General features: G+C 35.7%; 2 protein-coding genes across 5 annotated transcripts in view; one reads left to right on the top strand and one right to left on the bottom strand.

Moving 5' to 3' along the window:
* LOC123540543 (repetitive organellar protein-like) overlaps positions 1-22749 on the bottom strand; it is a 326476-nt gene that overhangs the window by 7911 nt on the left and 295816 nt on the right. For all 3 annotated transcript variants that reach the window (XM_045325637.2, XM_045325638.2, XM_045325639.2), the window contains 6 exons: positions 13109-13317; positions 12726-12785; positions 10962-11177; positions 6672-6812; positions 5453-5557; positions 3091-3255 (listed from right to left, as the gene is read on the bottom strand). In XM_045325637.2, coding sequence (XP_045181572.2) covers positions 3091-3255; positions 5453-5557; positions 6672-6812; positions 10962-11177; positions 12726-12785; positions 13109-13317 — 896 coding nt within the window. The remainder of the gene's footprint in view (positions 1-3090; positions 3256-5452; positions 5558-6671; positions 6813-10961; positions 11178-12725; positions 12786-13108; positions 13318-22749) is intronic.
* Positions 14990-20918, top strand: LOC123540547 (uncharacterized). 2 transcript variants are annotated; one of them, XM_045325647.2, is made up of 2 exons: positions 14990-15200; positions 18774-20918. In XM_045325647.2, the coding sequence occupies exon 2, from the start codon at positions 18823-18825 to the stop codon at positions 20377-20379; it is 1557 nt and encodes a 518-aa protein (XP_045181582.2). In that variant the 5' UTR covers positions 14990-15200; positions 18774-18822; the 3' UTR covers positions 20380-20918. The 2 variants fall into 2 exon arrangements, with proteins under 2 accessions (XP_045181582.2, XP_045181583.2); XM_045325648.2 differs by lacking the exon at positions 14990-15200 and adding an exon at positions 18485-18596.

Here is a 22749-nt window from a genome sequence, read left to right as displayed (position 1 = left end):
ACGTTATATAATGATGCGACACAGAGAGTTTGATGAACATTCATTTAGCAGAGAAAAAGTCATTGATAGGCATTTCTATTTTTAGCTCTAGCAACGGGTCTGCTACCCACATTTGAATGAATTTGGGAGAGGATTTTATAATTGTGTTATAGACCAAGTTAAATGAAGATCCATTTAGCAGTTCATGAGAAAAAGTTTTATTTTTAGCTCTTGTGCCCCTATTTGAACAAAATTTGGAGAGGACCTTACCGTGATGCTATAGAATAAGTCTGATGAAGACCCATGAAGGGATTGAAGAGAAGAAGTCATGTAAATGTATTTCTACTTTTAGTTCTAGTGACCCCTAAAAGAGGCCAACCACCCCCATTTGTAAACAAGAGGACCATGATGGTCCTGAATTGCTCACCTATCCCCACATGAGCCAGTGTTGAACTGAGTATGACATCGTTATTTCTATTATTTGACAAAGTGACCTAATTTTTGAGCACATGTGACCTAGATATCATCAAGATAAAAAATTCTGACCAATTTTCATGAAGATCCATTGAAAAATATGACCTCTAGAGAGGTCACAAGGTTTTTCTATTATTTGACCTAATGACCTAGTTTTAGAAAGCACGTGACCCACTTTTAAACTTGACCTAGACATCATCAAGATGAACATTCTCACCAATTTTCATGAAGATCTCGTGAAAAATATGGCCTCTAGAGAGGTCACAAAGTTTTTCTATTTTTCGACCTACTGACCTAGTTTTTGATCGCACATGACCCAGTTACGAAACTGACCTAAATATCATCAAGCTGAACATTCTCTACCATTTTTATGAAGATCCATTGAGAAATATTGCCTCTAGAGACATCACAAAGTTTTTCTATTTTTAGACCTACTGTTCTAGTTTTTGACCGCACGTGACCCAGTTTCAAACCTGACCTAGATATCATCAAGATGAACATTCTCACCAATTTTCATAAAGATCCCATGAAAAATATGGCCTCTAGAGAGGTCACAAAGTTTTTCTATTTTCAGATCTTAATGACCTAGTTTTTGACCGCACGTGACCCAGTTTCGAACCTGACCTAGATATCATCAAGCTGAACATCCTGATCAATTTTCATGAAGATCTCATGAAAAAAATATGGCCTCTAGAGAGGTCACAAGGTTTTTCTATTTTTAGATCTACTGACCTAGTTTTTGACCCCACGTGACCCAGTTTCAAATTTGACCTAGATATCATCAAGATGAACATTCTGACCAATTTTCATGAAGATTCATTGAGAAATATGGCCTCTAGAGAGGTCACAAGGTTTTTCTATTTTTGGATCTACTGACCTAGTTTTTGACCCCACATGACCCAGTTTCGAACTTGACCAAGATATCATCAAGGTGAACATTCTGACCAATTTTCATGAAGATTCATTGAGAAATATGGCCTCTAGAGAGGTCACAAGGTTTTTCTATTTTTAGACCTACTGACCTAGTTTTTGACCGCACGTGACCCAGTTTCGAACTTGACCTAGATATCATCAAGGTGAACATTCTGACCTATTTTCATGAAGATCCATTGAAAAATATGACCTCTAGAGAGGTCACAAGGTTTTTCTATTTTTGGATCTACTGACCTAGTTTTTGACCCCACGTGACCCAGTTTCGAACTTGACCAAGATATCATCAAGCTGAACATTCTGACCAATTTTCATGAAGATCTCATGAAAAATATGGCCTCTAGAGAGGTCACAAGGTTTTTCTATTTTTAGATCTACTGACCTAGTTTTTGACCCCACGTGATCCAGTTTCAAACTTGACCTAGATATCATCAAGATGAACATTCAGACCAATTTTCATGAAGATTCATTGAGAAATATGGCCTCTAGAGAGGTCACAAGGTTTTTCTATTTTTAGACCTACTGACCTACTTTTTGACTCCACGTGACCCAGTTTCGAACTTGACCTAGATATCATCAAGGTGAACATTCTGACCAATTTTCATGAAGATCTCATGAAAAATATGGCCTCTAGAGAGGTCACAAGGTTTTTCTATTTTTAGACCTACTGACCTAGTTTTTGACCGCACATGACCCAGTTTCGAACTTGACCTAGATATCATCAAGATGAACATTCTGACCAACTTTCATAAAGATCCCATGAAAAATGTGACCTCTAGAGTGGTCACAAGCAAAAGTTTACGCACGCACGCACGGACGACGGACGCCACGCGATCACAAAAGCTCACCTTGTCACTTTGTGACAGGTGAGCTAAAAACCTGGAACAGACATTAAAATGATGCTACAGACAAAACAGATGAATATACATCAAGCGGCCCATGAGAAGAAGTATTTTAAAGCTATTTCTTTTTTAAATGTAGCGGGTTCTAACGTGTCCAAGCGCTCCTATTTGTCAAAAATTGTGAGAGCACCTTATAATGATGCTACAGACCAAGTCTGATGAAGACCCATCATGCGGTTCATGAGAAGTTATTTAAAGTTTTTTTTCTATTTTTACCTCTTGTGGCCCCTAAAGGGCGGCAAGCTGAAAAATTTGAACAAACTTGAAAGAGAACCACCCCAGGTTTGGTGCAATTCTGACCTAAAGTTTCAGAGGAGATGGCATCTGAAGAAAAGTGTGGATGGACAGATGATGGACTGATGATGGACAGTGAGCAATCAAAATAGCTCACCCCATGCACTGGTGAGCACTAAAAAACGCGCATTTAAACCTGAAAAAATCTTAAATGTACATTTATTCAGTTTAAGCAAACTGATAAGTGTAAAAGAATTCAGTGCAAACAGTTTTACTAATATTTATCTAAGACATTGATGAACTTCATGATTCTATAGCTTTTTGTTTTTGCCGCAGTTTACAGAAGTTTAAGCTATAAATCTTGTTTTGCAGTTATTTCAGCTGTATAAAGAGTGTAAAATATATCTTTCAGTATTGCAACACTGTATATGCTTGTCAATGGTAATTTACCATTTGATAATAAGTTGACATGGTTAGAGAAAAGAAGTGCAAGCTGGATGATCACTCTTTTGTAATTCTTCTCATATAAACAACTATAACATTACTATTAGTATATAAACATATTCATTACCATTATATCTACTTCAGTTTGAGTTTCAGCATCTTCCAGATGAAGTTCTGTTTGGACTTCTGTTACCTTGGTAACAGCAGTGTCTGTCTGAATTTCTGTACTACACAATGCAGGATCTATTGTCTGAGTTACCCCAATGCCTGTTTGCATCTCAATCTGTGTCTCCTGTTTTAAGACAGCAAATACAGCATTAAATCCCTTAAGTTTAGTGAAAGATATAGAACAAAGTTGGGTTATCACATTCAGATATGTCTTTCAGGTCTAATACCTTCAAACTAGCACCGTGCAAGGCTTTTTTTTGTTATATATGCAACACATCTTTTATTAACAAAATTTTTATATACCAAGTTATAGGAGTATTCAGCCATTCATTAAAAACTTTCAACATAAAATCTTTGACCTCTATGGGTGACCTTGACCTTTTTTCTAGGGGTCTAGGTATGGCATGCAACCCTGTCTAGTTATGGCGGTGTATGTTCCAAGGTACCTGAATATCTATTGATTCACACAAGTTATAGATCTGACACGAAAAATCTTTGTTTGATTAATGCGATCCTGACTTTTAATATAGGGGTTGGGTCTTGAACACAACCTATCCTCTTGTTATGAAGAACTTTGTTTCAATTTATTCAAATATCAATGCATGCACAGAAAGGTTATAGAGCAAACAAGAAAAAGAGTTACTTTAACAGCTGTTGCTAAAAGCTTTTTTTTAATACCCCTTAATGCATGGAAAGTACAATGTTGTGATCATGACATTTTGACCTTCTAGATGAGCTAAACATGGAAATCTTCCAAGCTCCCAAGAAGATATGAAGCAAACATAAGGATAAACTACACAACTTTTGATCTACAATTGGAATGTGTGCTCTGCATGATATACTGATGAGGTAAACTAATGACGTTAGTTTTATAAAAGTTCTCCTAGTGGTTTAGACAATATGGAGTGCACACAAAATTAAGCTGTTTGACCATTGACCACCAAGTGTGACTTTGACCTAGAACCTTGTGATCTGGGTTGTGGGCTCTGCATGTTGTCTTGATGAGGTCAATAATTGATGTAAGTTTTATGAAAATCTCCCTGTGGTTTAGAAGATATGAAGTGGACACAAATTATGGATGGACTGAACAGTGGACTCTAAAATAACCCCCACTTTGTATTTGTGGGTGTAAAAACTTAAACTATTTGACCTCTCAGTGTAACCTTGACATTTAAGGCAGATGTATGAGTCTTCAACATGACACATTGTTGTGTTATGCTGAATGTTTGTACAATTTAATTTGAATATGCATACAAATGTAACAGAGTGGGCAAGAAAAACTACAGTTATCACTAAGGGCAATCAATACCCTCAGATGCCGCATTAAAGGTATGATAAAATGCTGTGATCATGACCTTTGACCTTCAAGTGTGACCTTCACCTTTGACCTAGTAACCTTAGTTGTAGACTCTACAAGTTGTCTTGATGAAGTTAACAACTGATGCTAGTTTTATGAAAATCCTTTTCATGGTTAGGAAGTTATGAAGCAGACGCAAATTTAAGCTATTGATCTTTAACCTCCAAGTATGTCCTTGACCTATGAGCTAGGTGTCTGGATTTTGCATTATTTAAAATCTGACGATGCACAACAGTTACTGATTGGTTCAATTCTGTGCACATAAATATCATGCACACACACACTATAAAACTAGAGTAATATTATATGCCCAATTTTTTTTTAATTGCAGGGCATAAAATTACCAGTGCAAAATATCATTGTATAATATGCAACAGATTCATTGTAATTTTAAGCACAGCCTTTACTATAACTAGAAATACATTCTGCATGCCCACGGGCAGAATGTCGTGCCTGCCAGCACCTTTGGCCTGTAAGTGTGACCTTGACCTTAGACCTTGTTCTTGTGCATGACACTCTGTCTCATGATGGTGAACATTCATGCCAAGTTACATTAAAATCCCACCATATATGAAGAAGAAATGCTCTGGGCAAACTTCAATTTGACCGTGACCTTAGACCTGGTTCTTGCACATGACACTATCTTGTTATGGTAAACATTCATGCCGAGTTAAATCAAAATCCCACCATGCACAAAGAAGAAATGCTCCGGACAAAATTTAATTTGACCTTTGACCTCCAACTGTGACCTTGACCTTGAAGATAGGAACACGGGTTTTGCGCATGTCACTCCTTCTCATTGAGGTTAAAGTTCATGCTGAATATAAACAAGATTGGTCCATGCATGTTAAAGTTATGGTCTGGACAAAATCGGACACACGCACGCACATACACAGGCCCGCCAAAAATGATGACTATATCCATTACCGACAAGCTTTTGTACCCTAAATTTGTATGTTAATACCTGATTCTGTAAGTATGGGGTTGCTTGCGCCTCTCTGTGTAACATCCCCAACATTTGTAGATCTGTCTGAGATTCCTTCTGTAGCTTCTCTACATTCAGTATTGCCTGAAACATAATCAAAACTGCAAACATTAGTGAGTTTTTTTATCCTTAAAATTTATAATTTTACTTAATCTGCAACTAATACCATTTGTGAGGATCATAATGATATACATCTGCTGACAAGTAGTGGATGATTTTCTATCTGCTTCCATAGCATTACTGGTACTGATGATAAACCCGGACAGATGATAAAGTCGAACACCTTGGAAATATTCGATTGCAATCGGTTAATTATAAAATTGAACACACCATCTAATAGTTTCCACTTACAACATCAACTGGTGTAAACAAAAACAAAATTGGTAAATATTCTGTATAAATAAATGACTTACATAAATTTGTATAAAAAATATTTATCCAAAATTACTGGGGAAGAGGGTGTTTTTTTGTGCATGCTCACTGTCGAAACATGAAGGCCTGACATTTGTTAACTTTTCATTACTTGATCAGGAATGACTGTTGCAGCTTTTTGGGAAAAGTTTCAATATAATAATACCAAGAAAATTTTGTAAATGACAAAGGGTTCGAATTTATCATCAGTCAACGTTCATAAAGTCCCCTTTTTACATACCCCTTTCAGGCCCTCACTTCGTGCGAGTTTGCTTACTAAATATAAATTTGAATTATGTAAAGTTTTCAGCAAAGGTTAAGCTTTATTTTGATACCGACCATTGATGTCAACTTGTAGAAATAAAAAAGTTACAGGTAAAAAACCTCATTTTCTGTTCGGGTTTATCATCAGTACCAGTAGTCTTCTAATTGAGATACAGTCAAACTAATGAATCATTCCTTCGTCCTGGATGGGACTAGCAAAATTTGTTCAAGTTATCAGTAATTTGAGCCATTGAACAATATACATTATACCAGGATTTTGCCAGTACCTGATGATGAGTTCAAGTGGAGGGCAGTGTTCATATCATCCCAGTTCAAGCAAATTAAGACTGACTGTAATTACATCATTTTAACATGAAAAAATGAAAATACTGATACTTCAAACTGCAAACCTGTAGCCATGGTTACATTCAAAATATGCTTATATGAATCAGATCTTTGTTTTAAAATAGACCCTTGCACCTCCCTAGTAACTTTATAAGGTGCCACATGTGTCTTTCCTCACCTTGACATCACCTAGTTGCTTTTCAAGTTCACCAATATTCACATCAGCTTGCTCTAGAGACTTTTCCATCCCTTCTTTTTGTGTACATAGATCCTGAACTTTGGAATTGAGATCTTGTTTTTCAGCATTCAGTTTTGAAATCTGTAAGTGGAAGATATAACATACACTAAATGTAACTTTTAATGTAAATTATCTGGAACTACACTCTTTGTGGATGCTGTAAAGGTAACATTTTTGTTTGACATTTCTAAACTAAGACTAAATTTCGGCTGTACAGAAAATGGACTGTTGTTGTTGTTGCTCCTTCTAAATGTAAACAAACAATGTTTTAAATCATTTGTGTATAAAATAAACAGGAAAGTCATCTCGAGGTATGAAAAAACATATTTTACGAGTGGTATATTTTATTTTCATACCACTTGATGAAAATAAAAACCATATTCAAGCAAAAAACTTGAATATCCTCTACAGTGAAACACCGCTCACTCGAGCATCGATGGCTCGAGCACCCAGGCTCGCTCGAGCAATTCATGTGGTCCCGGCCGATTTCCTTCTATTTTCTATGTGATATTACCATGGCTGGGTCGAGCATCGATAACTCGATTGCTTGAGCATGACACTTGGTCCCTGTGTATTAATTAACTCTTTGTTACTTCTGGCTAACTCGAGCAGGGGTGTCAAAATTTTTCACACATTCGGCGGTCAGAATGTGTCGGTTAATTAAACATTTTCACACACCGTGAGAGTCTATTCCCAGACTATCTTAAATGTTTGTTTGTCGGTATATTTGATCTTATGATGAGATTAATTATTGATCCCTTAAAGCATCTTGTCTGCGGGATCGAGGAGATAGTTATGAGATCTTAGTATTTTAATCAGCAATTGTTTGCATGCAAAAGAAGGAAATAATATAGCCGTTTCATAAAATTGAGATGATAATAATATTATGATAATTGCACTTGTTGATGAATAAACAAGAGCTGTCTCCATAGGATGACATATGCCCCCGATGGCACTTTGAATGAGTAGTTATGGCCGATGTTAGAGTTTAGGACATTTGACCTACGGAGCTGGGTCTTGCGCGCGACACGTTGTCTTACTGTGCCACACATTCATGCGTAGTTATTTTAAAATCCATGCATGAATGACAAAGATATGGACCGGACACGCCCATCAATGCACTATCATGAAAAATGACCTTTAACGTCTAAGTGTGACCTTGACCTTTGAGCTACGGACCTGGGTCTTGCGCGCGACATGTCGTCTTACTGTGGTACACATTCATGCCAAGTTATTTGAAAATCCATCCATGGTTGAAAGATATGGACCGGACACGCCAATCAATGCACTATCCTTTAATGTCTAAGTGTGACCTTGACCTTTGAGCTACGGACCTGGGTCTTGCGCGCGACACATCGTCTTACTGTGGTACACATTCATGCCAAGTTATTTGAAAATCCATCCATCGATGACAAAGATATGGACCGGACACGCCCATCAATGCACTATCCTTTAATGTCTAAGTGTGACCTTGACCTTTGAGCTACGGACCTGGGTCTTGCGCGCGACACGTCGTCTTACTGTGGTACACATTCATGCCAAGTTATTTGAAAATCCATCCATCGATGACAAAGATATGGACCGGACACGAAAATTGCGGACAGACTGACAGACTGACAGACCGACAGACCGGACAGACGGTTCAAAAAATATATGCCTCCCTTCGGGGGCATAAAAAAATCTTAGTTGTTTCTTCACATCAAAGAAATAAAAATACATTTTTATAGCTCTTTGTTCACATGCGCCATTTACAAATTATATTTTGAAACGTCTATCAATAGATAACGTTTGTAATACGTTTGTTTTTGAAAAATGTCACAAGTATGTTATTATTACGCAACACTGTTTACTCTGCAAACGGTCCCGACAACAGTTGGTAAAACAAACTTTAGTTTTCTTCGTATGTTAGTCAATGTTTGGGTCACTCGAAACCATGGATAACTCGAGCATTTTGCTCATCCCCGTGCGACCTCGAGAGAGCGGTGTTTTACTGTATATCTTGCCAATAAATCTAAATTTGATATCTGATCATATCTACACACTGTATCCTTATAAATGATTGCTTGTTTTATAAAAACACTACTTGTATCAAGTATGTGTATTTTTTATGACTTTTTAAAAATGGGTATAGGTTGTAAAATGAACAAGTGAATGAAGCATTGCCATGCAAAACAAAGTCCCCTACTGGAAGGCACCTAATTTTTTCTACTGCAGTATAACATAATGAACTGATATCTGTCAATGATGTATAAACAATATTGTACTACATATACAATATGTTATAACATTATAACAACACACCTGGATTAAAATGTGCATATATAAAAACCCACAGTTGTTTTCATATTGAATTTTTTTGGCTGATTATAAAAATGTTATCATGTAAGTTATTTATAGTAACAACAAAGGGAAATTAATCTTTAAAAAAAAAAAAAAAAAATAATAATGTAAGTCCACAAGAAACTCTTTACCAGGTAGAGATAGGTCAAAATACACCTAAAAATTGGATGTAACATGCATGCTGTACCACAGAAAAGTGGTCTCGATTTTTCTCTACCGCCAGTAATAAAAAAGTTACAATAAAATCTATTTATAGTAAAACAAAGGGACGTAATTCTAAAAACAAGGGTGCCTCATGGTGGTGAACATTTGGTCCAAGTTACATCAAAATCCCTCCATGCATGAAGAAGAAATGTTCCATACAAAGTCATTCTTGAATTTGACCTTTGACCTCTAAATATGACCTTGACCTTAGACCTAGGGACCTGGTTCTTGCGCATGACATGTTGTCTCATCCAGGGGAATATTTGTGCCAATTGATATCTAAATCCTGCTTTGCATGACAAAGTTATAGACGGGACAGGAAAAAAATCCTCTTGACCTTTGATCTCAAAGTGTGACCTTGACCTTTAAGCTAGGGTACTGGGTGTTGCGCATGACACGTCCTCTCATCATGGGAAACATTTGTGCCAAGTAATATTAAAATCCCTTCATGGATGGCAGAGTTATGGACGGGACAGGAAAAAAACTCTGTTGACCTTTGACCCCCAATTGTGACCTTGACCTATGAGCTAGGGGTCCGGGATTTGCGCATGACACGTCGTCTCATCATGGGGAACACTTGTGCTAAGTGATATTAAAATCCCTTAATGAATGTCAGAGTTATGGACCGAACACGAAACAAACCCTGTTCATGCTATGTTAACATTTGACTGCTAAGTGTGACCTTGACCTTTGAGCTAGGGGTCTGAAAGTTGTGCATGACACATCGTCTTATTATGAGGTACATTTGTGCCAAGTAATATTATAACCCCTTCATAGATGGGAGAGTTATGGACCGGACAGGAAAAAAGCCTTGTTGACCTTTGACCTCCAATTGTGACCTTGACCTTTAAGCTAGGGGTCCAGGTTTTGCGCAAGACACGTCGTCTCCTCATGGGGAACATTTGTGCCAAGTAATATTAAAATCTCTTCATGGATGGGAGAGTTATGGACCGGACAGGAAAAAAGCCCTGTTGACCTTTGACCTCCAACTGTGACCTTGACCTTTGAGCTAGGGGTCCGGGTTTTGCGCACGACACGTCGTCTCATCATGGGGAACATTTGTGCCAAGTAATATTAAAACCCTTCATGGATGACAGAGTTATGGACCGGACACGAAATTGCGGACGGACGGAATGACGGAAAAGAGCATTCCTATAGTCCCCAAAACTGGTTTTCAACCAGTAGGGGACTAATAAAATGATGTCTCAAAACAATTTATTCTGTTGGAATTTAATAATATATTTGTTTAAATGTGTAAGAAATTTGATGAATACGCAATATTTCACAAAATATATTGAGTGAATGTTAGAAGTTTCTATAAGTATATTTCAGCTGACAGTGAAAATGGGAGCCAGCATACACAGCAACTGTGACATGTTCTTAATTTTTGCACTGGGATTTTTGTTTGATGTCAGATGATTAACCTAACTGTATTACAGTGGTACAACTTCCCTACAAGGAGATACTTCTCTGCACATTTATAATTATGATACAGCATAAAGAAACTAACGTGTACTGACTCTCAATCAAACATTTAAATGTTTTATCACTCATTTGAAAACATACTTATTTAAAAAGGATGACAACTTTAACTTCATAAACACAGTAAGATTTTTCTAAAATCATACCATTAAATAGTAAAAATATATGGCATCAGAAATTTTCAAGTTATGAATAAAAACAGACCTCAGCTTCAAAAGTCTCAATTTCTTCTCTATGTTTCTGTCTGATCTGTTCAATCTCCTCTCTGGACTGTGTAAGATCATGTTCAGTTTCATCAAGCTTGCCCTGTGTAACTTTCTGCAGTTTTTCAAGATTGTCACTCTCATCTCTGTATCTGGCAGCATTATGCAAATGTACATTGATCAGTCTGTGAGACTCATCTAACTTCTTCAAGGAATCCTAGTGAAAATATATCATACAAGTCCTCATCTTCACTGATATTTTTATATTGAATTGATGTCAAACTATTTTCCTGTTGGTAAAGCTACTGTAGCTCTGTTAATTAGTTTCTGACTTGAACTATGATTATGTAGCTATCACAAGTATTTTTATATTAGATATATTCTGTGTGACCGAAATTTCAAAATATTTAGAACCGGTCTAATTATACAATGTTTAATATAAGTTTTTGCAAGGAATTTTTTTTGCAACATTTGTCTTAAGAAAATTCAGGAGCAACTATGAGTTGACAAACAATGCAATCTCTGCTTTATGAGTGGGGGTCTCCATGGCCGAGTGGTTAAGGTCAATGAATTCAAATCACTTGCTCCTAACAGATGTGGTTCGAGCCTCACTCGGGGCATTGAATTCTTCATGTGAGGAAGCCACCCAGCTGGCTTGCGGAAGGTCAGTGGTTCTTCCCAGGTGCCCACCCGTGATGAAATAATGCAGAGGGGGGCAGCTGGGGTCTTCCTCCACCGGCCGGAAAGTTGCTATATGACCTAAATTGTGTCGGTGCAAAGTTAAACCCAACCAAACAAACAAACCTCTGCTTAATATGCCTGGAAAAATTTCTTCAGGTATTTTATAGAAAAATTCATCACGGGATACATATATAATCTTATACTGTGAAATCATTAACATGTGTGGGGAAAATTTTTGTGTGGATTTCATGATATAGTATCCACAAAATTAAATCCCAGAAATACGTAATATTTCCATTCATTTTATGTCCAAAAATTCATATCCCCACAAAATACCCATGTTTGTCTAAACCATGAGATTTCGTGCCCATGAATTTCAATGATTTCACAGTATTTTTGAGCATACCAGATGAGTCACCCAAGTTGAAATGATTCTTAAATTATTAAAACCCCAGTCACACATACGGCGCGGATAGCTACGTCTAGCAATGGAAGTAATCCGTATCAATCCGTACCTGAGCTGTACCTCACAGTTGTAATCCGTATCAATTCATACCAACACTTGGTCAAAATGTATTCAAGACTTATCACAAACTTGCAAGTTTCTCCAACTTTTGAACATGCATAAAAGTTTGAGCGATCTGTAGCCATTTGAGTGTGACTTCAGTCAAACTTGGTTAAAACTTATTCATCCGTAATTAAACATACTAAAACGTAGTTACCCGTACTGAAACGCACATTGCCGAAGCTGAACGTAGTTATCCGAGGCTGCCCGAACTTGAGCGTAGTTCAACGTAGTTCACCGCATACCCATCCATGAGCTGGGCAATTTACCAGGCGCAATAAAACGTAGTACGCCGTTCCTATCCTACTTATTCGCATCCTGTATTTTTTGTTCCCCGTTTCTTACCATTTTTCCCGTAGTAAGACGTACTGCTCCGTAATTATCCGTGTCCGCCCCTACCACAGACCAGTCCCATCCGCACTCATGGTACCTCAACTCACAGACATATCCGTATGTGTGACTGTAGCTTAAGACAATGAATTTTCCTTTTATTTCATTAACACTTTTATGAAATACTACCCAATATTTCTCCTTCCAGCAGTCTTTATCTCTATCTAAGATGCAGTAGTCCTCTTCTAGCTATAAGTAGAAAGACTTTTAATTTAACGTTAATGTATAGTCAAACCCATGTCTACCATAAAGCACATTCATCCCATACAGGAAAGTAAAAATATTTTCTGGGATATGAAATAACAGAGCAATGCTTTGAAGCAAAATATATCCATATCATAATTGGCAATTTAAACTATTCAAGTTTTTTTCTGGAAAGTAATTTATCTGGAAATTAAAACTGCCATTGAATTTCTGGCAAATATTAAAGAAAACATTTAGTCTAATTTTTCTTCTCAGTAAGTTAATCAATATATGCCATGGGGTTATTGGTATATTATGTACTATTATACCTTGGTGACTAGGTTCTTTAGTCTTCTGATCTCTCCTTGAAGGTCTTCCTCCCTCTCCTGTACCTGGCTTGGTTCAACCTTGACCTTCACCTTTGTATCCAGCAACTGTTGATGTACCTCGACCAGTTCTGCTTCTTTCATATCTAGTATACATTTTTGATGACTGTTCTGGTACTTAAGGCTTTTGTTCAAATTCTGGACAAGCTTCACTGAAAATAAAATAAACACCAAATATCAATACCAAAGCTTTTTCTGCACGAATGATGCATATTGTGGAGAATAAGCTTCAGCAATAAAGACAGAAAGTGACAGTTGGGCTTAAAAGAATCACTGTACCAGTGGATGAGGTGCAGTTGCGGCACCAAGAAGTCACTGGTACAAACCTTGATGGAGTAAAATTCACACATCCCTGTATGACATAATGTACTGGGACACTAGAAAGTCATGCACATATGCTTCATAATTTCTTTGCGATCAAGCTGGAATAAATAATTACAACTGAAACTTTTAATGCTGAGCCCCCTTCGGGGGCATAAAAATGCAAAACTAAATGCCATAAATTTTTGCATAAAAAAGTTTTGCCATATTAAATGATATAGATCTACATTTCATCAAAACCTTAAATTAGAACAAGTTTATTATTTTATTATATATTATTATGTTTATTATATTCTTGTAAACTGCATTGCTAAAATACTTTATAGCTTTAATGCAAAAATCAGTTCAACAATCAGACTGATTTTGTTATCAGCTGAGGGTTCCATTATCGACAAAAACTGACAATAAATTAAACACCTATATATATAACAGTATCAAGTGAATCTCAAACACATTAAAATCTTTATGAGCGTTAAAATACAGATAATATATTTACATGAAACATAAATTATCTACTGTGTCAATAGATTGAAGTATTCTATTGGATTCACAAATTCTTAAAATAAACCTTAATTTATAATATTACACTAGGTACAGTAACAACTTGGCAAAATGTCCAACTTAACACAAAAAGTATAGATTAATTGTCCTAAAATTCAGAAAAGCAGAGGCATTTAATTTCTTTGGTTTTGCACAGATGAGTAATACAGCTCACTATTATCCATTCCTAACCCAAGTTTTCAACATTTTGAGGAATTAACATATAATTTTCAACATTCTGAGGATTTAACATAATTTTTTTAGCATTTTGAGGATTTAACATAAAATTTTCAGCATTTTGAGGAATTAACATAGAGAATTCTCTTTTTGTGCCGCTTTAAAGGTAGCACACATCTTTTACTTTAAATTTGCTTAAAAATAGCAGTACATACTAGAAAAGGCTTTGCATAATTTCTGAGTTACGCAGCAGCTACGCAGCACTGAATATTTGCATTTTAAAGACTGATGAAGACTTACAAGATTCTGACTTTATCATAAAAATGACCGAGAGCCGCCAATATACAATTATCACCTCCTAAAAAGCATGGATCATTCTGCGCTAATTCTGTATGGTGCCTCTGTATATGGACTGTAAGGGTGATACACTGATTATCAATACCATTCAATACTGAGACAGCTTGAATCAATGTTATTATCGCTGTAATGGAAGCACGCAATTATTTGGTAATTAAAATTCAGTAAAGTGAATAATAAAGTATCGCCTGCTTTGAAGTATACACAATTAACTCGTTTAAGAAATGACGTACCAAGCAAGGGCATTTAAAATTCAGTGACATATAGAACATTTTAAATGTATTGAACACGGTGTAAATGTCTATCAAGAGATTTGTAACCTGGCTGATAAATCGGAAAACTACATTAAAACAATAAAAACAATCCAATCTTTCCAGTCACATGGCAAAGTTACATCTATAAGTATAAGAAAACAATGGTTATTAACTATATAACAATGCACTCCATACAATAGACATATATCTCATGAATACAAAATATTTGTATCTCTTGGACGGAAGGAGCGATTTAATATTCTTGTATAAACTGTAATACTTTGGTTGTCAGATACGCAAATATCAATAAAATGGGAATAAATTGATTTAATTTGTCTCCATTTATCTGAATGGAGAGAAAATGGGATTTATTTCAATACATCAAGGTAAAAAGTGTATATTTTACTTTATATTTTCTTTCAAACAGAGATGAAAAGAAGCTCTGGCACAGCATTTTTCTGTGTGTCTGTTCAGTCCTATATCAATCAATGTTTATCACAATCTTGAGGATTGCACAAATATGTTCTATTCTTAACAACAACAAAAAAAAGAATATCTTTTAATATAATTTACTTTGAAATCAATATTATGAAGTGGGAGTGAGGTATTTTCATGCACATTTTTATTTATCCGAATCCTTAGAAACAGACAAAGTTTCTACATATTTTGTATGTCCCCACTAAAATGGCATTTAAAATGAAACAACTGCAAGCAAAATTAAAATTAATTAAGAAATAATATCTCTGATCAGCGATTTGTTGTTGAATAAAATTACTGTTTGGAGTTCAGATGTCAGGAATGCCCAGCCAAAGTGATATAATAACAGACATCTGAGCAGGAATGATTTTATTCAAGAGCAAGTTTATACTCTCTGAGATATTTTGTTTTGATTTGAACATAATAGTGACTTTGCTGCATAAGTGTCACACTTTAAGCCAAGGGAAAGCAATAACTTTTTGTTACTGCAGTATGCTAATCATGTTGATTTGCTGAAGCCTCAGATGAATGACAATCTCTGCCTCTTTGAACATTTTAATCCCCCCGCCAGGCTTATTATAATTGAAGGCTAAAGTTCCTGGCAAGGTTAGTGTCTGAAAGTATTAATTTTGGGGAAAGCTTTCAAGAACTGTTTAGTTGTGGTCTGCATCAGGGATTTTAAGATGTGGAAGAAAGAATAAGTCAGTAGTGAGGTGGTTTACTGCTAAATTTTATTAATTTTCATGAACAGTATAGCTATGATGTTTTTCTATATGGCTACTGTAAAAAGAAGGAATGGAAAGCTAACAGGGAACAAGGGTGCCAGAATGTCACAATATATGCCTGTCAAGGCAAATTTCTTTACTCTAGCAGCTGTATTCGCAAATGGAATGTTAATTTTGTGGTTGTTTAATAATCATTGTAAGTCTTTTGTTTTTTAAAGTCCACAAAAAAACTCCTTACCAGGTAGAGATACCTTATATATAATAAAATACACCTTAAACTGGAGAGTAACATCTATGTTGTACCACAGAAAAGTGGTCTTGTTTTTTCCCTAGGGTCAATTATAAAAATGTTACAATATAAGTTATTTATAGTAACAACTAAGGGAAGTTAATCTTTAAAAAAAAAAAAAAAAAAAAAAAAAAAGAAACATTGCAAGTCCACACAAAAATCTTTATCAGGTAGAGATTGGTCAAAATACACCTCAAAATTGGATTTAGCATGCTTCTTGTACTACAGAAAAGTGGTCTCAATTTTTCCCTACGACTAGTAATGAAAAAGTTACAATAAAAGCTATTTAAAGTAACAACAAAGGGAAGTAATTCTAAAGAAGGGAACTGCGCATGACACTCATGATAGTGTATAATTGTGCCAAGTCACATCAAAATCCCTCCATGCATGAAGAAGAAATGCTTCGACAAAGTCATTCTTGTATCTGACCTTTGGCCTCTAAGTGTGACCTTGACCTTAGGCCTAGTGACCTGGATCTTGCGCACGACACTCCGTCTTGTGGTGGTGAACATTTGTGTCAAGTTATATCAAAATCCCTCTATGCATGAAGAAGAAATGCTCTGGACAAGGTTTTTATTCTTGTATCCTTTGACCTCTAAGTGTGACCTTGACCTTAGACGTAGGGACCTGGTTCTTGCGCATGACACTCCGCCTTGTGGTGGTAAACATTTGTGCCAAGAGATATCAAAATCCCTCCATGCATGAAGAAGATATGCTCCGGACAAATTTTTTTAAGAAAATATGATAAAGGGGAATAACTCAAAAAATGGGCAAGGTAGAGTTATTGTTCTTGCACATTGCACTTCCTCCAAATGTGTTCTATCAGTGTATGAAGTTTGAAGAAAGTCCCTCCAGTACTTTTGGGGTTATGCTCCGGACAAAATGTTTTAAGAAAATATGTTAAAGGGGAATAACTCAAAAAATAGGCAAGGTAGAGTTATTGTTCTTGCACACTGCACTTCCTCCAAATGTGTTCTATCAGTATATGAAGTTTGAAGAAAATCCCTCCAGTACTTTTGGAGTTATGCTCCGGACAAAAATGTTTAAGAAAATATGATAAGGGAAATAACTCAAAAAAATGGCAAGGTAGAGTTATTGTTCTTGCACACTGCACTTCCTCCCAATGTGTTCTATCAGTATATGAAGTTTGAAGAAAATCCCTCCAGTACTTTTGGAGATATGCTCCGGACAAAGATTGTTGCGGACGCACGGACGGATGGACAAATTTTTTTAAGAAAATATGATAAAGGGGAATAACTCAAAAAATAGGCAAGGTAGAGTTATTGTTCTTGCACACTGCACTTCCTCCAAATGTGTTCTATCAGAGTAAAGTTGAAGAAGTCCTCCAGTATTTTGGGTTATGCTCGGACAAAATGTTTTCAGAAATATGAAAAGGGGAATAACTCAAAATGCAAGTAGAGTTATTGTTCTTGCACACTGCACTTCTCCCATTGTTCTATCGTCTGAAGTTGAAGAAAATCCCTCCGTACTTTGGAGTTATGCTCCGACAAAAATGTTTAAGAAATAGATAAGGGGAATAACTCAAAAAATAGGCAAGTAGAGTTATTGTTCTTGCACACTGCACTTCCTCCCAATGTGTTCTATCAGTATATGAAGTTTGAAGAAAATCCCTCCAGTACTTCTGGAGATATGCTCCGGACAAAGATCGTTGCGGACGCACAGACGGACGGACACACGCACGGACGGAGAGCATTTCTAATATCCCCTTCGCCTTTGGCAGGGGGGGGGGGGGGGGGGCTAAAAAAAAAAAAAAAAAAATTACCGGTAAAAAAATCAACCCTCACTTAAGCATGAAGTTTTAAAGTATTTTAGTTCTATTTATCGTCTATTTTCACTTTTAAAACCAACTGAGATACTCAGAGTAGTAGGGATCATAAGCTTGCAAGTTTGATCAAATGGTATTGACAGAAGATAATAATGCAATTCAGTCATCCTTCATGTCTGATTTATTTGGAGAAGTTGTCATTTTACTTGCAAAGAACAAATTAATGGAAGTATGGAATCCAGGTTAACAACTACCATTGTAAACTGGCATTAAACCAACACTGAACAGTCTTAAACGAATGTGACATTGACATTCAATTAAGCAATTGCCTTGGACTTGACGTACTTGACCCTATATCTTTTTAAATGATCAGAAATGAGAAGATCTAAATACTATTTTGTAAAATTGAAAGGTGCTCCAGGAAGATATCATTAAGCAATCTATTTACACTATCTAAATACACAAAATTTTAGTGTCACTTTGGAAAAGGATATTATATATAGTGGTATGTTCGCAATAACCATAAAATCAAATCAAACATTATATATACACTAGAGATAAGGAGGATTTTCAAGTAAGACATTGTATGGATCTTTTTAACAGATATTTTAACTGAAAGGAATATTTGTTAGACTTTTAATACTGTTTAATTAATTTTTACGTTTTTTTTTCAATATTGCAGTTCTCTCAACTGGCAGTCAAGTATACAGTGAAAATGAGTTCTCTGTGAAATGGATTTAAGACGAGTAAAAAATATGCATCCCTTACCAACATCACAACATTTTACAAATATTCGTACGGATGACGACATAACTGCGGCGGTGACCAACTTCTTACACAATGAAGGCTCAAACCTCCATGGTAAAACCTGGCAGGACACAACAGCCGAAGTCACAAAATGGCTGGCAAGCCAGATTCAGCGTGAACGTGAAGGATGGCGACAGAAAACTCGTGCAGCCATGCAAGAGATCGAGAATCACAGAAAAGAAGTGCTGAAATTTCAAGGTCTTATTCAGGAGTGTCTTGAACATATGAAAATTCTTGTTGAGTGTTGTAATATTCCAGAAGAGAAAATTTCTCATATATCAGAACAAGAACCAAGACGAGCACTGCCAATGTATCTAGAATGTCTTACTGAGACTCTGAATTCTTTAATGGAGGATCGAATCATGTGTTTACAGATTCTCCATGCTGATGAGACTACTTCAAAGAATAGTTTACCAAGTCTTCTGAAAGCTTATATAGAGGCCCTAAAACATCACGCTGAACGTGCTCATAAAGAAGCCAAAAACAGACTTGAATCCCTAGAATCAGTAAATAAACATAGTTTTACTGAACTGGCAAAAATGAAGAAGGCTATTCATCGAAAACAGGAAGAAGTTGAGACACTGCATGCAAAACTGCAAGAAATCCAAGAAGTCACAATGAAAAAATTCAAAGAAGTTAATGAAATTCAGCTTCAAAAGGATGATAGAGACTTCGATGACAGAGCCTCTCAAACTGACTTACAAATAACAAGTGGAAAAACAAATGAACGTCATTCTTCACCCTCATCTCTGTATAGCGCCCCGACCCCAGTTCCTGCTGCAGATCAGAAAAATATACATATTTCAGCAGAAAAATTGTCTAGGTTACGTAGAAGTGCCAAAAAACTTGAAAACTCTCTAAATGATGCTTTATCGCAAATGGACACATTTCGCAAGGGAATGAAACCCACTAAAGTCACTCAGTCAAATATGTTTGGTACACCAAGACCTTTCGGCCTTCAGCATGTTCCAGATGTTCCACCCATTTTGAAGAAAGAGATGAAGTTGTTACCCTCTCCGATGCACATGTGGTCAACCAAATTTGAAATAAGCGGGCCAAAAATTCATGATGCAGAGCTAGAGCTAATAAAACAACAGGAGAGAGACAAGGAAGAAAAAAAGAGAAAAGCTAAAGAAAAAAGGAGAGAAGCTATTCAAAACAGTCAAGAGAGACTAGTACACTCGCAGCAAGAAGTGCCAACATTTCGCTCTTTGATGAAATCCTTGGACGATGTAAAGAAGACTACTGGTAATAAAGTACGGAATTATAAACCAGTTGGACAAGTGACAAAATGCCTCAGGTGTAATAAATTGTTTACTTTAAATGACAACCATAAGAAATCTTGCAACTATCATCCTAAGGGAAAAGAAAGAATTGAGCAATATTCTGATAGGGGGAAGCTTGTGAAAGTTACGTACGTCTGGAAGTGTTGCATGATGGGACCTGACAATCCAGGATGTACTTATGGACAGCATGTATAGTGCACTAAAACTGTTGGTCTGTAATATTGAAAGCTGGATGGAGAAGTTTTTTCGAAAGATATTCCATGTTTGATTTAAATGGTGAAATAAGTTCTCTAATGCAACTCATTTATACCTCTTGTGGTAAAATAATATCTGAGGTCCTCTCAGTACATGTTAAAAGATTGTGTTTAATAACTGTATAATTTTTCGCAAATAAACCCTTTGAAGTTTCAATAACAGTTAAGCATCTGAGACCATGGAAGATGAACAAAACAATGATGAATTTGGTGAATAAAGTGAAATAATTTATGTCTGATCTATAGAAAAAGCTTATCTAATTTGACAAAATACTAGGTATAATTTTGTGAATGATTTCAGTTTAACTGAAGGCCTTATACTTATATGGGTTTAAATAGTGACCTGAAATATTGGTTTTATTGAAATAAGATATGAAACCTATTTAAGTATTTATTGTGAAAAATATGTTTTAAATGTCTTTCAGAATTTATTGCATGTTATTCATGTAAAGAAATAATATAACAGACAGTTTGACAGAAGTAGATCTTGTATTCTTTCATTCAAATGATATACCGTAGATATCCATGTATAATGTGCGCCCATGTATAATGCGCACCCCCAATTTTAGCCCAAAATCCAAAGAAAAAAACATTTTTGGTCAATTTTGAGGTGGATGGAAAATGAAAGTAGAGTTTACATCAACATTAGTAATAAATTTTACCTCCGCGGCGGAGAGCAGCATACCCAGACAAAATGTTGACCATGGTTGACCATGGTCACCATGGTTTTTGATGATGGTTGACCATGAACTAACGTGGTCAACCATCAAATACCATGGTGAAAACATGGTCAGGACCACGGTCGGCCATGGTCAACCATGGTGAGATCAGATTGGCCATGGTCGACAATGGTCAGAAAAGACAATCAATAGTTTGACCATGGTCTACCGTGGTCAACTTTTTTCAACCACGGTTGACCATGGACTATCATGGTCATGGTAGTAATTTTCACAATTATCAAGTTTTACAATGCACCAAAGATGCCTGACTGCATTTTGGCTCCAAAAGTTTTCCTAGATATAGAATAGTTTTCCTGCATTTATATACAGATTCAAAGGTAAACTTTCATAGTCTGACTATAATTTGCTGTCATCTTAGCATTTTTATGACAAATAAATGACTGACTTGCAAAAACAGATATAGACTGAAATTGTCATATATTTTCAGACCCTTTCAAATTTATATTTATACATTTAATTACTTATCTGTGTTGGTGAAATATTTTGATATATTTTAAACAAACCTTATAATTTGTAGAGTGCAAAACATTGTTTCAAATATACTGATTTTAAGATATATCAAAATAGTGTATTTTGATTTCTCGTTACAAAAGAATTTTTTCACATAACATTAATTCTACATAAGAATGACAAAATAACAACTGCTTGGCACCAAAAAAATAACTTCTTTGCTTTTACGTATATGTGCACTTAATATGTTCTTGAAACTATCAGTAATATGAATCTAGTTGCCGTTGATCCTGATCAGAAATAGTGTTCAAGAAAATTCAGTCTGAATGAAATCAGTGTTTTTAACATGTAAGATACGTTACTGAACTACTTGGGTATGTTTTATGTATATATAAAAGGAATGGTACCTATTTACAGAGTACTATATCTTATCATTCATATTGGTATAATATTTTCTTTACCCATAGGTACTGATTTAAACTTTGCTTTTACTGAAAAATTTTTTACAGATGTTTCTTGTAGATATTATTTCAAAACAGTAAACATATCTACAGTTAAATTTATTACTGACTTAACAGTTTAGCATAAGCTAAATTTCTGACATCAACTGAACTTTAAACACCAAAATTTTGTCATAATAAAACCAGTAGGCTACAGTTTATTGATAATTTTAACACAAATAAGCTCAACTGGAACAAGAATTAATTCTAAACTAGAGATACCAAATGTAACGTATCTTGTCTTGTATTCAAAAATTCTACTGAGAAGTCAAAAACAGTTAAATCTCAACACCTGATAAACTACAAAGCAGATGTCATATACCGGAACCCTAATTACTTATATATATACTCAGATCGCAGATATACTGGAACACAGAGAAACTCATTGGTAAAGTATCTTGCATACGCTAGTTGCGGTCAGTAACTTGTTTACAATAACATTATTTTTTTATTTTTGTCTAGGAGAAATGAAATCTCAAAATTTTCAGCTGGCTTGTGTTCGTTTGCGGCGACTAGAATATCAGCAAAGGAAACCCAAAATTCAACTACAAAATTTGTACAAAACACCATCTCATGAATGATTTAGTTTCATAAAACTAATGTGTGCCTCCTCTTCATTGG

The sequence above is a fragment of the Mercenaria mercenaria genome, chromosome 16 (genome assembly GCF_021730395.1).
Source record: "Mercenaria mercenaria strain notata chromosome 16, MADL_Memer_1, whole genome shotgun sequence".
Taxonomy (NCBI): domain Eukaryota; kingdom Metazoa; phylum Mollusca; class Bivalvia; order Venerida; family Veneridae; genus Mercenaria; species Mercenaria mercenaria.
The sequence above is the reverse complement of the archived record's forward strand: the minus strand, read 5'-3'. Positions and strand labels throughout refer to the sequence as shown.